Source organism: Harpia harpyja, chromosome 1 (genome assembly GCF_026419915.1).
Source record: "Harpia harpyja isolate bHarHar1 chromosome 1, bHarHar1 primary haplotype, whole genome shotgun sequence".
In the NCBI taxonomy this organism is placed as follows: domain Eukaryota; kingdom Metazoa; phylum Chordata; class Aves; order Accipitriformes; family Accipitridae; genus Harpia; species Harpia harpyja.
The window spans coordinates 40,500,241-40,516,253 of record NC_068940.1 but is presented as its reverse complement, the minus strand read 5'-3'; the positions used below and the strand labels follow the sequence as shown (position 1 = coordinate 40,516,253).

The 16,013-nt window shown below is 42.8% G+C and overlaps 1 protein-coding gene across 2 annotated transcripts; it reads right to left on the bottom strand.

Moving 5' to 3' along the window:
* Nucleotides 1-1,070: 1,070 nt before the first annotated feature.
* YWHAB (tyrosine 3-monooxygenase/tryptophan 5-monooxygenase activation protein beta) lies at nt 1,071-15,529 on the bottom strand. 2 transcript variants are annotated; one of them, XM_052789007.1, is made up of 6 exons: nt 15,396-15,529; nt 7,211-7,511; nt 6,072-6,195; nt 4,871-5,034; nt 3,449-3,544; nt 1,071-2,957 (listed from the first exon to the last, which is right to left on the bottom strand). In XM_052789007.1, exons 2-6 carry the CDS (start codon nt 7,502-7,504, stop codon nt 2,901-2,903), a joined length of 735 nt encoding a protein of 244 aa, XP_052644967.1. In that variant the 5' UTR covers nt 7,505-7,511; nt 15,396-15,529; the 3' UTR covers nt 1,071-2,900. The 2 variants fall into 2 exon arrangements, with proteins under 2 accessions (XP_052644967.1, XP_052644977.1); XM_052789017.1 differs by lacking the exon at nt 15,396-15,529 and adding an exon at nt 10,865-10,917.
* Between the last annotated feature and the right edge of the window lie 484 nt (nt 15,530-16,013).

Genomic DNA, 16,013 nt, shown 5'->3' with positions numbered 1-16,013 from the left:
CAGTCTCCTGGACTCATAATTTCCCCCAAAAGAGACAGTAAGGATGGGAGATACTATCTGAAAGAACCGAGGCAGGACTAGTGCTCTATGAACAGCAGCAGCTAGCAGGACCCAGGATTTTTTCTTCTCAGAGCTGACCACATCATCAGCATGAGTCAGATTGGGAGTTAGTGAACACTATAAAATCATTTAAGAGCAGGTATGTCCATAAAGGCTGAAGAAAATGACAAAGTAGCAATAATTAGAGATATAAACAGAGGCACCACTATTTAAAGCCATGGCACAGGACAGATCAGCGCTTGATCAGCAGCTAGTTAGATTTGGTCCTAATGCCTTTGTAGTGGTCAATCAAAAGAAGCCAAGTGACATTATCCATAGAGCACACTTCTGTATCGTCCCACTGCAGGAGCAAGCGAGGGTCCGAAAGCAGGAAGGACACTTGCTTCAGCCCCAACCAACCTCCTCGGCACTTTTAGGCTGACTGGTATCAACTAGCCTGGCTACTGCTATCCATCTCTTCAAGCACCCTTATTCCCAGGAAGACACCTCCACTTGCACTTAGATGTGCTTTTGCACACCACCAGCTGAGAAGAGCGGAGTTACCTGGAATGTATGCAGGCTATAGTTCACTAGTGCAGCTGGGTGTGCAAACAGATGATTGACAGAGGGCCAGCTGAAGAGCTAACCCTGTGTTCAGAAAGGTGTGTTTAAAGCTTTAAATGTAACCAACAGACCTTTCTCATGTACAGTGTGTTCAACCACACAACATGCAATGACTCATGGCAAGTTAAATATATATTTATAGCTGCATTTCTTTTAAGCCCTGCAATGACAATATATTATAAGTATGACCTCAACAAAACCAAAGAGAACCAGTGTTCTCTACTACAAATCTGCGAGGGTGTGTGGGGGGAAGTCTCTGCAAAGGGATGAGTAATTAAGTATTCACACCATTTGGAAATCATGAATCAACTCACACAATCCAAGATCTGTGCATTTAATAGAAGTGGTGATCTTACTCCCGCAAGTTTTTTGCCACTAATATGGCAAAGATGAAAGACACAAACAACTGATAAAATTTTTTTTTATTATTCATTTTTGTATTCTTTTACACTTTCCTGATTATTTTGTGTAAGGTGAAACTAGAACTGTTTAAAAGACATACACAAATCTAGTACATCAATAACCAGGTATTTCTTTTTGCTATACTATTCTCACAACCACGTGTGTGCTAGGCAATATAACCGTCACAGAAGCAAACTTTAGGCAGAATACTGGTCAGTAAAAACAAAGCGAAAAGAGCTACCAGATATACAGACAGGCTCGGTTCCACATTCACTACTGCATTTATCAAGCGCCAAGTATTAACTGCACAATTTGTTCAGCTAGTAGAGGGGAGTTTTAAAATCAGTGCATGAAATTCTCTTCAGCAGACAGATGGACAGACAAACAGATGGATCCTATACCTAAGTGGAATGTGAAGGTAGGGGGATGATACCGCGAGACTGATAGGTGACTATTCCTAATCTTTTCCACTGCATTATTCACGCAACTCTTATTAGGTTTTATTTAATGGGACATGTTTGAAACATAACTAGGTGAGGACGTTTGGAGCTCAAATATTACAAGCATTACAAATGTGTAGGTCTGCATTCCAGTACAATAAACGGGAAATCCTGAATATTTGAGCCAGATCCTGGTACTACCAAAAAATGGCAGACAAGAGCTGAAGACTGCAACAGCACCGGCAGCTCTCAAATATCCAAGAAAGAAACCTGTCCTCCAGCAGGCTCAGGTCTCACCCAGCATCCTGACATCACCCATAATCAAAGAAAGGATGATGCATATGTGGGAGTCCAAAATTGCTTTAATGGAGTTTAAACAGGTGAGAGGGTCAAGGATGAACAGAGTCCAATGGGAGAAAAATTTCTGTAAAGTGAACTTAAAGATGGCTCAGTGGATTACTTAAAAAGTTTTCAGGATAAATTCCAAATGGGAATACCATGGAGATTTCAACTCACCTAAGAGTAAAGTAATGCAAAAGTGGTAGATCACTTCATGGTATCATCCAAACTAATAAGGCCATTCAAAAAATTGAAGCTTCTCCTATTGCAAGTCCATGGTAGTGAACCAAGAATTCTCACTACTGAAGAATATCTAAGGTATAATTAAGTAAGTTATTGCTGTGGGAAGGGGCTTAGTCATGCATGTCGTATGAGCATGAAAGCACTTTTAGAAGTCAAATCCCAGTTATCTGCCAGTGTAAAGAGTTTGGAAATCAAGCTGCTAACTCCCCCATCACCCTCCTCCCCAAAACAAACCCCATCCACAGAAAGATAGGATTGACAAAGTGAGCTTCTGACTGAAAGCGGTGCCTCAGACTTAGTTACAAATGTCTACAGAGTGTGCCTGTTAAACTAATTCATAGCAGTGTTACTAACTGGAATGCCATACATCAGACTGTTTTCCTTCCATGCCCCAGTGTCACAATAGAATCTCTATAACTTTCTGTACAACTTTACAACAGAATTGTACTTCGACTATTTTGGTGCCAAATTAAGCTCGCCAGAGTTACATAATTGATGTCTACTCTTCTACCAATAAGAGTTTTGTAAAGTCAATTGCAATCACAAAACCCATAATCACAGTGTTCAGTTAAAAATATAAACACGGTAATCATAACTGTAAATGTTCATAATAGGAAAGTTCGGAATGCCATTATAATAACCGACCTCCGCTTTAAGTACACAAAACACCAACCAACCGTTTTTACCCCACAGACAGTTTTTGCTACGTTGAGGTTGTGAAAGTCGATGTACTATTCTTTTTGCTTGTCGCACAAAGGGATATATGTGTAGGATACAGGGTGACATTGAACATATAGTGAAGCGTGACAGCCATTAGTTCTCTCCCTCCCCAGCATCCCCTTCATCTCCCTGGTTTTCCGACGTCCATAGCTGTAAGAAAATATGAACACATGTTTATGCTGAAAGCACACAGTTAATTACAATTGTCAGGAAAGGGAAGACAGCATAATTAGCAGTGGCTGTGCAATTTTCTCAGCTAAGAGCAATACAAAACTGAACTTAACAGTAAAGCTAAAGAATAATGAACTAGAAAATGGGTAGAGGAGAACAAGTAAAAAGCCAGCACAAGTTTGCAAGCTCAACATAAAGCTGGGTGTTGAGAACAGACAAACTCCACTTTGTGTTACAAAAAAATCTGAGTTTGTTACAGTGGTTAACAAGTGATTTCTGGTTTAAACAAGCAAGTCTAACTGGTCTGGTACAAAAAGCAGTGCAGTTAAGACATGCAGTTAATGGCTCAGAAAAGGCTTTTAATAGCACAGAACTATATAAGTCTTCAGATGTTAAGTCCCACTTAGCGGAGTCCAGCAGCCTAAAGAAGTAACAGCACACAGTGCCGCGGTTTGCCCCGTAATACTTACAGTGAGGTTGTCCCTAAGCAGCTGCATGATCAGAGTGCTGTCTTTGTAAGACTCTTCATTCAGCGTGTCCAGCTCTGCTATCGCTTCATCAAATGCCTAAAAACATGCGAGACAGCACTTTCACACTCTGCTCTCTGAATTCACTTCTGCTTACACAGAGCTTACAAATTTGCCACATTACTATTCAAATTCTGTGACAAAAGCTTCCAGAATTTTTCTTTTCCACCAAGAGAAGAAATGTAAAACAAAGTGAGCACCAGATCACTAGACCACCAGCGGGAAAGCAGAAGTCTTCACGGAGGTCCGGATTAAAGCCCAGAACAACTTCACTACCATGCCAATACCAAGTACTGAAGAGGCAAGCGCACTCTCTGTCATACTGAAGACTGATTCACACAGCTTGAAGTCAGGTTTAAGAACAACACTTAAAAGCAATACCTCCATTGAAAATGAAGGTCTCACTGTCTAAACTGGCAGTAAAAGAAAAAGGTACCATTAAGTTGATATATAGTACATAAGTAAGTAGGCAAGAAAATGGAAGACAAGGGTTTTTTGACAGTGGGGTGGAAGGTCTTGGATTTCTTTTCAAAACAGCATAGGAAATCAGGTCTGTTCTGCAAAAGATTAATAAAGCCATTCTTCCCATCAATCATGAAAGCCCATGCTGCAAGTCTGAGAGCCGAGAGCCACAAATAAGTGCTATTTCTTCATTCAGGTTTCAAATGGATGTAAGCATATTAACTAAAAAAGCAGGAACAGCAGCAGCATTTTACACAGCAAAACATCACTTCTTGTTACAAAGTATTATTGAAGTGCATATCAGGAATGCAAAGATTCACCTAATGCCATATTATTCAAATTACTACCAGACAATTTTCACAGATGCAAAAGAGCTCCATTTAGAAGGCTCTAATCCTGTTTTAGGGAGAAGGCTAAGACAAAAATGACTAAATATTTGTTTGGCACAACCCATCACACAGGCTCTTTTCGGTCCAATGAGAGAGGCATGCACACAGATACATGAGGACATTTAAGGCTATGACTATAGTCACAAAGAAGACACTTCATCTATTTGCTGAAGTGTTCAAATTTAAATAAATATTTCACTTTAGAAGTGCTAAATTAATACAAGTGTTTTCAAATTTGACACAAGCTCATTCTAAGAGAATTACATGGACATAAGAGGCACTTTGTCTCCCCTTTCACTGGATCAACTGCACTAGCAAATTAGCTTTTCTTAAAGCTAAGCTAGTCTAGCTAACTAACTTACTGAAAGTATGCTACAATGACAATAGTTTAAAGATGACAGCATTTTTAAGGAATTTGATATGAAAAAGTATAATCATCTACAAAGTGCTATTGCAACCATGTAATTATCTCCTTAGCCTCCACAAAAATTGGTAATATGAAGAGTCTGCTTACCGTCTTTGCCAGATTACAGGCTTTTTCAGGAGAATTTAGTATCTCATAGTAGAAGACAGAGAAATTTAGAGCCAAACCAAGTCGAATGGGGTGTGTTGGCTGCATCTCTTTCTTGCTAATTTCAAATGCCTCCTGGTAAGCTTGCTGAGAGTTTGCTACTGTTGCTGCAAGAAGTAATTACAATCATATTAATGCACAGTACATCACTGTACTTCACCGGGGAAGCTATTACATTCTTGGTCTAGACTAATGTGCCACCAGATATTCATACAATTACCTATGCACAGACGCTTCTTTCAATGTTTTTAGATGTAAAAGCCTACCACTGGCTGAGCTATTAAGGCATAAATATTTGTTCGAATAAAGCTTTGACATACAGAAATTCAGTTCAACATTTTAATAGAGACTTAAAATGAAATTTATTCAAAATAAATTCCAACCAATCTGAATATACACAAGCTCTACCTAAGTCAAAGTGTACTGTGATTAAACACTCACTTCCAGCCTCGCTGAAGAAGTAGTAGATCTGGACAATAATCCAGACAAAACCATATGGGGAAGAAGAGGTATCTAAACTACATATTTAAACTGAAGGAAACATTTAGCAGGTAGGTCATATTTCAGCTTGGGGTTTCAGAGGAAAGACAACAGTCCCTTCCTGGCTAATGGGTAAGAATCAGCTCCAGAACGGTGTCAAACTAAGTTTGCAAGACATGGACTACATCAGACACTCACCAGAAATTCAGGCACAGTTCAGCATTACTTTAACATTTCAGGATTAATTGGCTTAGGACCCAGTAACCCAATATCCCATATTTGCATGCACAAAGCTTGCAAACAGGTAAGACTTACAAGCTAAATTCATAGTTTAAACAAGAGATGATAGGAACAAAGCATTTTCCATGAGAAAAAACACATTCTCCAGGAAAAGGCTTTTACACTGCCAAATATGCTTGAGAATCAGTGAGAAGTCAGGGGCTGCAAGCAGAATTTGACTGGTTTGATGAATGTCTGTCAATCACTTCTATTCATGTCAGTGAAGTCTTTCTCTAAAAGTGACTTGCACTGCACCCGTCTTCAATACTATAGAGCAATAGCGAAAAGAAATAAATACTTCACGTTAGGGAAGAACAACACAAGTATTTTTCATGCTTTATCCTGCTCGGCCCCCAGCAGAATGAGAGATTTCATCTCTACTTACTTTGCTTATTGTCCCCAGATGCCACCTCTGAGAGGTATCTGTAGTAATCACCTTTCATTTTCAAATAGAAGACCTTGCTTTCTGGCTGTGTGGCATTGACAATAAGGTATTTATCCAGGAGTTCCTGAGAAAGGAAACATCACTTTTTTTTTTTTCCCCCCCAAGTCATAAAAATAATGTCTGAAACAGCCTTCGTTACAATGGTAAGCATGAACTGTTAAAACATTAACAATGACTTATGTATACTCATGTGTTAATCACTTTGCCTGCTGTTGTCTAAACTCAGAAAAAAAGAGAAACTACTTGTAACCTAATTCCTGGAAAGCAGAAAACTTGCTGTGCTGAGGCTATCCACAATTCACTCCTGTAGAATCTAACAGATATCAGGGCTCAAGTCTACGAAGATTTTCCTTTAAATATACTGATGCAAACCTATGTCCACCACCAAGCTAACGAAGAGCAGCAGCTTGACATTAGCACAAGTCTGGTAACTTTTGCTGCCACAAACTTGAATTCTATACAGAGCAGTGACATTATTCACAGCAAACTGATTCTATCTGCAGCTCCAGCTGAAAAACTGAATAGTGGCACAGTCAGCACATGTGCATTCAGAAAGAGATGGAAAGACTGACAGTACTGACAGCAACTGCTCCTGACTGATCTTTAGCAAACTGAACAGCAATAAAAAGAATCCCTCTCCTCTAAGTGAAAGAAATTGCAAAACCATTTGGGGGGAAGAAGTACACACCTTCTCTGTCCAAAAAAAAGTCCTAAACAAGCCTCAGGACGTCAGCATTCCTTAACAAAAGAATTTAAATGGTAGGCCTTTTAGCAGGACTCATGCCAGTGCCCCAGATCTAAATTTGTTTTCATGGTGACCCCTAGCCAGCAGCTAAGGATCTTCAACATTACCTCATTTGCTTTTTTCTATTAAAAAAAAAAAAAAAAGCTCTTTTATAACAAATTCAACAAAGAAACAAACTAGATGACTTAGGAGTTAGAATTGGACCCAAGTATGTGGCTATGCAATATTCCCCTGCTAAGGTGCTGCAGTGTCTACAGCACTAGTAAGATTCCTTAAGCCTCTCTGAAGAATGCTGCAGTACTAACTACTGTTATTTTTGCTGTTGGATTATTACCAGAACATCATTGCAGATATCCTGCAATTCAGCCTCGATTTTCTCACGATATTCTCTTCCCATCTGCTGTTTCTTCTCATTCCTCTCTGTTTTCTGTTCAATGCTGGAAATTACACGCCAGGACGAGCGACGGGCACCAACCACATTCTTGTAGGCAACTGAGAGTAGATTCCTTTCTTCATTGGACAGTTCATGTCCTTGCTCAGTGACAGCCTTCATAGCAGCAGCCATGTCATCGTAACGCTCAGCCTGTTCAGCCAGTTTGGCTTTCTGTACCAACTCACTTTTATCCATGGCTCTCCTGTAATAAGCGGTGAATAAAAATAAGAGAAAAATGTCTCGATTGTCTGCACCATGGAATTTAATGCTAAAGAGTGAAGCAGAACTCACAGTCACTAGTAAGTGGAAAATCTATCAACTCTAACAAAGTAATATGAAGGGTTTCTTTTTAAAAGATTATTTGACCTTTTGCCAAATATGTATCATTTCTATGTGTAAACAACTAATCACAATCCTGAAGATATGTAAGCATTATTCTTCAAAATGCAGCAAAATTTGTATTGGCATTAAGCACAGCACATCGGTACGTTCCCTATGTAAACCTCTCCCCTTTCCTATATGGCCCACAGCTCAGCCTAGGAGACACTGCATGTTCTAACCCAGAAACCACCAGTTTTGGTTGGTTTTGGTGTGGGTTTTTTTCATTTGTTTCCCCCCCCACTATTATACAACAGCAACTAGTTAGGAGCATTGAAGCACTGGACAGCTCCTCCTGACACTGAAGATTTTTTGCACACTACACGAGGTATTTCTGTGGGTTTAAATAAACCATAGCCAGTAAAGTTGTAGTTGTTGGCAACTACGGAAAGTACATTTATACTGTTCTACCGGAAAACTTTTTTTATACATGCATCAACGTACATATAACGGACAATTCTACACAGCTAGGGTGGCTGCAGTCTCAGGTTTTCAAAACCTTTTAAATAACATTGACATTCACAAAACCCAAATGGGACATGGCCAACATGACAGTCACTACTGCAGAACTAATTGCTTACATGGAAACAATTTGTTTATCATTTCTGATACTGCAGTTTAACATCTGAAGCCAAGAAAAACATTATCACATGACCACAAGGTCCCTGAAGACCTTAAGCAATGAAAAATGAAGTTAGTAAGGAATGTGTCTGTGAGGCAGCTTGAGTGTTGCTTACTTCTACAAGACAATGCTAACATATAGTTAACTCGACCATTGGGCTACCAACCTTATACTCAGCCACCCAGGGCCATGTTCACAGAACTTAAACAAGTTTCTTTGCCTTTATCAAAGTAAGTGGACCTCGATACCTCACAAACTCCCAAATACCCCAACTTAATCTGTAAAATTTCTCCAGGTGTAGGTTCACTTTCAGACAGACCCAGAACTGTTATTCTTGTCAGTACTGAGCAATAACGTTCTTCTCCTACTACCTAAATCCCAGTCAGAACTCTCACTGTCCAGATGAGAAGTTTTCAGGCTGAGACCTAACAGTCTAAAAACAACTTCTAGAAGAACAATAAAAAGCAAACACAAACAGTAAGTTTACAATTGTCTTCCATAGGCTTCTGTTCATTAGACAAGCATCTACAGCCCTATTAGAAAGAACCAACAGGCTGGAAGTGGCTGCTGTAGCCTTTTCCCTGGCCATCTCCTTTGAAGATCCCAGTCTGACAGGCTCCTGATGGAGAATGTCTTGCACACACTGCTCAGTTTGTATTTTAATCAAAGTGTCACCTAGCACACTATTATACAGGGAAACCAGGTCCCTATACTAAATCCTCAGCCAGGACGATGAGATGCAGACCCAAATTCCCATCGTGTGTATGAGCAGTTTCAGAGTTTCCTACTGCCAAGTATGGAGTCCCAACTACAAAATTATTTTGGGATGAGCGTATTCAACCCCTCCAGCTGAAGATACTTCATGTTAGCAAAAAATAATTAAAAAATCACCCAAGATATCAAATCAAACATTGTTATTTCACATGAAAGCTCCTGAAGTAAACCCAGCAACCAAATGTCCTACCTGCTATATATTTGCAGGTCATGCTCACTCCTGCTTGCATTTCACCCTCTGCAGATCTAGCCTAACGCATCCATCCCTGTAAGGCACTCAGTAAGGATATCTAATGCTAAAACCAGCCTCCTGGAAAGAGACGTCTTGCAGACTTGTAATTAAAGTTGGGCTGCAGTTCAGTTCCATTTTAAATACTGCATTTAAACTAGTGGATTCTGGCACCTATTAAAAGGTGACACACAGACTTCAGATCGAAGCTCTCAACAAGACAGGCTGACTGTGGGTAGCAGTGTGACAAGTTCTTGTAAGGCATGATTAATTTGGCTCTGTCTTTCCCAAGAGGCTTTTACCATGGGGATATGCTATATTGTCATTGGCTTCTGCAGACTTATCAAAAGGATAGCTCCTGAGGATGGAAAGGGATAAGTGGAGTTTGTGATGTGAATTTTTTCTCCCTACTCTGAAGTGTATCTTAGTACTGATACCTAACAAGCCTAAGGAAATCATCAGACTGTCTGCCATTGAGTGAACCCATCCCACTTTTCATTGTTGTGTCTATCAAACCTCGTAAACCATTCTCTTAACTCAGCACTAAATTTAGACTATGTACTTAACGCAGGAAGTAATTTGCGAGTGGCATTTCTCTATCCACTCACTAAAATCTGAACATGTACAAAGTACACCTGAAGAATGCTTTTTATGTTACAAGAGGCAACTTTAAATAACAGGACATTTAAACAAAACAGTTTCAGAGCAATTCTAGTTTCCTCACGGTCTGCACAGCTTCTAGAAGCATTTCTATTGCAACCGTCTTATCTTCTCCTCTTCTTACGGAATGTGATTATTATGTAGAAAAAGCCTGCTTACTGAAGTCCAGAGGCAAGTAGCTCCAACAGAGTTTACATTTTGCCATTGAAAGGTCAGTTTTATCTTTGATCTGCACTTTGCCAATACTGGTCTAATTTGTAGACAAGTCATCCATGCAGAATTCCGTTTACAAACAATATAGAGTTTAGTTTAGAGATGGCGCAGAGTTTGTTTCATCAAGCTCACTGACATATTTATCTTTAGATGCAAGCCAGTTCATGGCAGTCAATGGGTTCATATAAGGACACATGAAGGAAATTACAGAGGGAACTGCAAGGGTATTAAGACCTAGTGGATAAAAGAGACCCAGAAACCAGTTTAACATCTCAATTATATAGGCGAAATACCAGCACAAAGCATTAGAATTTTGTTTCTCATCAAACAACTTTCCTCAGTGATGTAACTAATTTATGCACATCTTAAATGTAACTCAAACCAATTACTGAAGATGGAGTTCCTCAGAACTTCACTGGCTTAGTTTTGACATTAAAAAAAAATCCGTATACAGGGGCTTGAGTTGTTTAGTTAATTCATCTTAATATCTGTACTGTTAGTAGGTTTGCTATGAAACACAAAGTATTATTCAATAACATGGATTTCACAGAACTTAAATGAAGTAAGAAAATCGTTGCCCACACCAAAACATCTGCAATCGACAGCCTACCGTTATTTCGTTCACAGGGTGCTGCATAAAGGAACACTTAAAATCCTTATTTGATTCTCCATTGCTTACCTTGTTAGAAGCTTGGAGAGAGCTTTGCAGAGCTATGCTGGCTTGAGCTCCAAAAGAGGGAAGTGTTTGCCAGAAGGAAAAAAGATACAAGGAAAGGAGTGATGTTTGAAAAAGCAAAGAAGCAACTATCAGTTATAACTGGTCCCTCCCATAGAGGAGATGAAAGCCACACTCTAACAATGGATCAGTGTGCCACAGTCTGAAACAAGCAAAGCCTAGAGCTAAAAATACTCCTAGGCCACAAACAGAAGCCATCTAACAAAGGTTACCTGCAGCTAGGAGCGAAACACACAAAGGTGATGCACAGGAGGCTGACAGGAATGATCTATTCTAGGACTAATGAAGCCATGCCATGTCGGCAAGGGGGAAAGAGGGAATATGGAAAAAGGAGCAGAGACGTGCAGATCACAGCCATGGAGGAGTCCTGAAAGTTGCCCGTTCTAAGCAGAAGATTCTTATATTAGATGCATTAATACATTTCAAATTCTTAAGACACTGTCTTCTTAAGAATCTGTCAAACCACAACTTAGTAGCCCTCCATAAAGAAGTGGGTGGACACTATTTACAATAAGGAATGCCAACCACTAGCCAGCAGTCACAGCCAATAGTACCAGCTGCCAGAAATTTGAATCACCCTAAATCCCACACTTGAAATGTAATTTTTTTAAATTTTTTTTTTTCCTCTATCTCCCATACAGCCTAGAGTTCTTTCAATCTCTCTTACAAATGCACAATAGCATATATGCAGGTAGTAGAAGTTACAAGTGCTTCCTTCCCACCCCCCCAGAAAAACTCTATGCCTGTGTAGACAAGACTCTGAAACAAAGCATCAAAGGCCGAGGTCAGAACCTGTAAAACACATCGGTTTGTAACTGCCTTGTTACTTTCAGTGGAAGATGCAGTGAGAGGGGGATGGTGCAACCATCCTGGGAACAGCACCTGAAGTCAGTACATCCACCAATCTTTCAAGAGTGGATGGACACCCAGAACTGGATGTTCACATCTCAGTAACAGCTGAGGAGTAAAACATACAGATAATGTTCTTCAGAAGACTGCAGGAGCTTGAGAACTATATCTTACTGCTCAGCAGTTATTACATCTGCTTCTTAGCCTTTATTGTTTCCAATCTTGATGAGCTGTTTAGGACAAAGCCAAAACAGATCAGAATTAACTGTGTTCAAAGTCTGCAGAAATCAAATGAAAACTGACACTGAAAAAAATCTTGGCTTATATAACATATTGAACTGATGAGACAATACTAATGAGCCTACGTTGGCCTGAAGTCTGCTGCTCTCAATGACCTGTTCTTCTGATGCTAATTAAGTAATTGATTTTTAGGTACTGTTCTTCTCTTTATAGCAAGCATGAGAATCTATCAGACAAATGCTTCCACTTTGTAAAAATACTGGTGAGAAAGCAGTGAGGTTACTGGTTTGACATACTGGTCGCTAATGAGTCAAGTATAGATGCAGGTTAATAGACCTGCATGTTTCACTGTGAGAAATGAATGTAAAACCAGATTTGGTGAAATGGGATGTAATCATACTTCTCAGTCACAAAGTTTCTAAGTTCATTCAAATTGTAACAGGAAAAGCAGCAGACTGGTACAGAATTTGTAGTTCAATCTTCCAACAATATGTGAACATACCTTATTTGATTTCTGAATAGGCAATTCATTCCGAAATTAAACATTCACATGAGGTAAGTGGATTTTAAATTACAGTTCTATAATTACAGAGGGTAAGAGCTTTGGAGATACTATTTCTAAAACAAACGGAAAATCCTTCTCCATAATTCAGGTATACACATGCTGACACAAGTATCTGCATGATGTTGATGGCATCCACTGTCAAGTAGACATCGCTCCCAATAAATATTCTTTACAGGAAAGGCATCGACTCTTTAAATGGAGTGCAAGGAACCTTCCTTGCTTTTTCGTGGTACTAGGCATTTAATTTTATTAGTTGTGTTTCTCTGTTTTGGTTCCTTCAAAGGCTACCACGTATTGTTAAATAACTGATTAGAAAATGAATGTGCCTGTTAAGAGCTGAACAGTGAAATCTTCCGCAACTGTCAACAGCTTGGGTATAACAACAAGTTCAGTAAAATATACTGCAAACATAATGAGGGAAAAAGGAAAACGACTTCATAGTTGTGATATTATTGCTGACCTTGTGCAGCACATAACTTTAGCCTCCTCTGCACCTACTGATTAACCATCTACCGTGGCCTTCAGCTCAAATCTTTATGCAAATGTTCAGATAAAATTAACATTCTATAAAGCCATGCCTAAACCTGCTCTGGCCATCTTCTGCCATCATTACTTGTTGCTTCCTAAAACTGACCAATATAATTTTTGAATAAACTGACACTCAAGAGTTTTCAGTCTCCATAGACAATTATGAAATTTCTATGACAAGTACCAATAGCGTGTAGGAATACTGATATTGTAAGGACAACTTAAATTTAGTGACAGTAGCCTTGTTGTTCTTAATGTCACTTAAACGAGAGACTGCGGGCTGAAAAGCACTGCACTGCTACATACCTATAGCACTTTGCACAGGACAGCTGCAGGTGGAGACAAGCACACAGTTCCAAAGTACAATATACTTACACGGTAACATCTTTATGTTCCAACTAGCAGGATTGTTTTTGGCTAGAGTCCAGGTGGAAATAGTGAGTTATCCCAAAAAATCTTCCCCCAGGCATAAAGTTCATGCCAAACTAATGTATTCATATCACAGGTAAATCACTTTTGTTAATAATAAACTGAGAGTATTTATATTGCAGGGTGGGGCAAAAAGTGCGGCCATATAAAAGACACACTACTGTAACGCCTAATCTTACTGGGATGTATGATGATACCAGGCGGATTAGAGTACTAACTTTCTACCTCATTATTCAAATCATTTACTTAACTCCTCTTCATCTGAGTTTATTCACATGCAGCACAAAAAACTGCATACTGGCAAAGGCCTGCTTAGGAAAAAAAAAAAAAAGACTCAACATCAAAATAGCAGAGATCAGAACATGCGGTACTGACATAATGAGGTTGAGCAAACTGCACTAGGCCCATCTGTGCAACCAGTCTATCACTTTATTGGTACCAATTTAATAAACAAAATATTATACAAGCTATATTTCTGCAGTCCTTTGATATGAAGACTGAAAAAGGCACTGGCATTCTTCCTTGTTTTCTTTCCTAGACCAGTTTGTCTCATTATTATTTTAAAATAAAAGCAAGCTTTTCTTTCCATAAGGAAGTATTAAAATTTCTGACTGAGGTGTCCTGCAGCAGCGAATGTGTAAAGACACAAATATTCCTACAGTCACCGAAGTTACAAAACCTTACAAACGTTCTGATATTTTTATGTAGGAATTTAGCTTTTATGGTGCTGCATGAGGTGCAGTTTGTTTTCCTACCACCAGAAAAGTTATTTTAATTATTAATAAGGAATTTAGCTGAAAGCAACCAATTTACATTGCAGTCTCTGAGTCAGATGCATTTTTGCTCCCACATGCTAACACGGTGACTGCACGCCACTGACATTTGATCACCCCAGTTAATATCTGATCATACATACCTCAAATAAAACCTACGGTTGCTAGTCTGGGGTTACTGCCCAGCCTTTTTGCAGACTGGGGCTGGCCTGAAGCAACCTTCTTTCCCTCTGGTGTCCTCCCTAAATGCATCTCTATTCCCAAGTGGACAGAAACGACCAAAATCGGAAAATAACAATAAAATCGTTGCGTTTCCTTCTAAAGCGTTCACGACATCTCCGTGATCCCCTTCGCTCCTATGTGAGCAGGCTCATACCAGCCGGCATAGAAACGGCACCTCCCCTCTCAGGCTGGAAGGGCCCGGCATTTCGGCTGGGCACCCACCTCCTGGGTCGGTGAAGCTGCGAGGACGCCCCAAACCCCTTTCCTGCTTTGGGGGCGTGAAGGCAGGAGCCTTCGGGAAGAGGAGGGCTGTCACTGTCACCGGCCCCAGCCCCGGCGCGGCGGGGCTCGCTTTCCCTCCTCCCCCGGCCGCCGGGCCAGCCCCCACCGCCGCTGGCCATTCGGTACAGGTGTGCGGGGCCGGCCTCACCCTCCCGGGAGCAAGAGACTCACTCGGGGCGGGGCGGGGCCGGGCCGGGCGCTCGGGGAGGCGGCGCCGCCCGCCCGGGCTCCGCGGCGGCAGCAGCCGAGGGAGGGTCACACCGTTACTCGCGGCGGGCAGCCAGGACCCGCCGCCGCCCCCCCGCTCCGCGCGGGGACCCTCCCGCAGCGGCCCCCCACCGCCTGCTGCGGTCTTCGACGCCCCTCCCCGCCGCGGGGCTGCGCCGGCACGGTCGGCGGGGAGGCGGGCGGGGGGAGGGGGGCAGGCCGGGGAGGCCTCCCCCCGCGGGCGCCAGCGGGGCCGCAGCGGCCCGGCGCGGCCCAACCCGAGCGGCGGGGGAAGGGTTGGAGGGGAAGGGAAGGGGAGGGGAGGGGAGGGAGCCCGCTCGGCGGGCGGGGCCGGCGGGGAGGGGCCCGGGACCCTCACCTGGCGGGGGCGGCGGCACCGCGGCCTGGATCCCGGCGGGCGAGGCGACTGGGAGCGCGGCGGCCGCTGCTCGGCGCACGCACACACACCCTGCGGCGCTGCGGCCCCGCTTCCGGCGCCGCGGACACGCCCCTTCCGGCGCCAGGGGGGCACCACCGCCCCCTCCCGCCTACCCCATTGGGCCGGCGGGGCGGCGGCGGCGGGCGGCAGCCGGCGCCCGGTTGCTCTAGCGACGGGAGGGGGCCGGGCCCCCTCCGCTCCCCCCACCCCCGGCCCAGCCGCCTCGGGTGGGGGGAGCCCTGCGCCTCCGGTCCCCCCTCCCCTCCGCCGTCCCGCCTCGGGCGGGCCCGGCCCCTGCGGCCCAGAAGCGCCCACCGGCGGAAGGGGGCTCGGCCAGGCCGGAGGGCGGGCGGCTCTCCCCCACTCCCTCCCTCCTTCCCTTCCCGGGGACGTTGGCGCGGGGGGGGGAGGCCGAGGTGGCCGAGGGCCTGTCGGGCCGGGATGAGGCCGCCGTTTTCTGTCACACCTTGGCGCCCTTCGGGCCGTCAGCTCTTTGTCTCGCCGGGGCTCCGTCTCCGGGCAGTGCCGACCGCCGTGGCGGTGGTGGGCACCGCGGGG

Bases quoted from the DNA above. Each gene is read 5' to 3' on its own strand.
- YWHAB (XM_052789007.1), bottom strand. From the start codon at position 7,504: ATGGATAAAAGTGAGTTGGTACAGAAAGCCAAACTGGCTGAACAGGCT. The intron at 6,196-7,210 runs GTAATAATCCAA...TTCCTTTCTCAG, and splicing joins ATATCTGCAATGATGTTCTG to GAACTCCTGGATAAATACCT. The intron at 3,545-4,870 runs GTAAGCAGACTC...GCATGTTTTTAG, and splicing joins CCTGTAATCTGGCAAAGACG to GCATTTGATGAAGCGATAGC.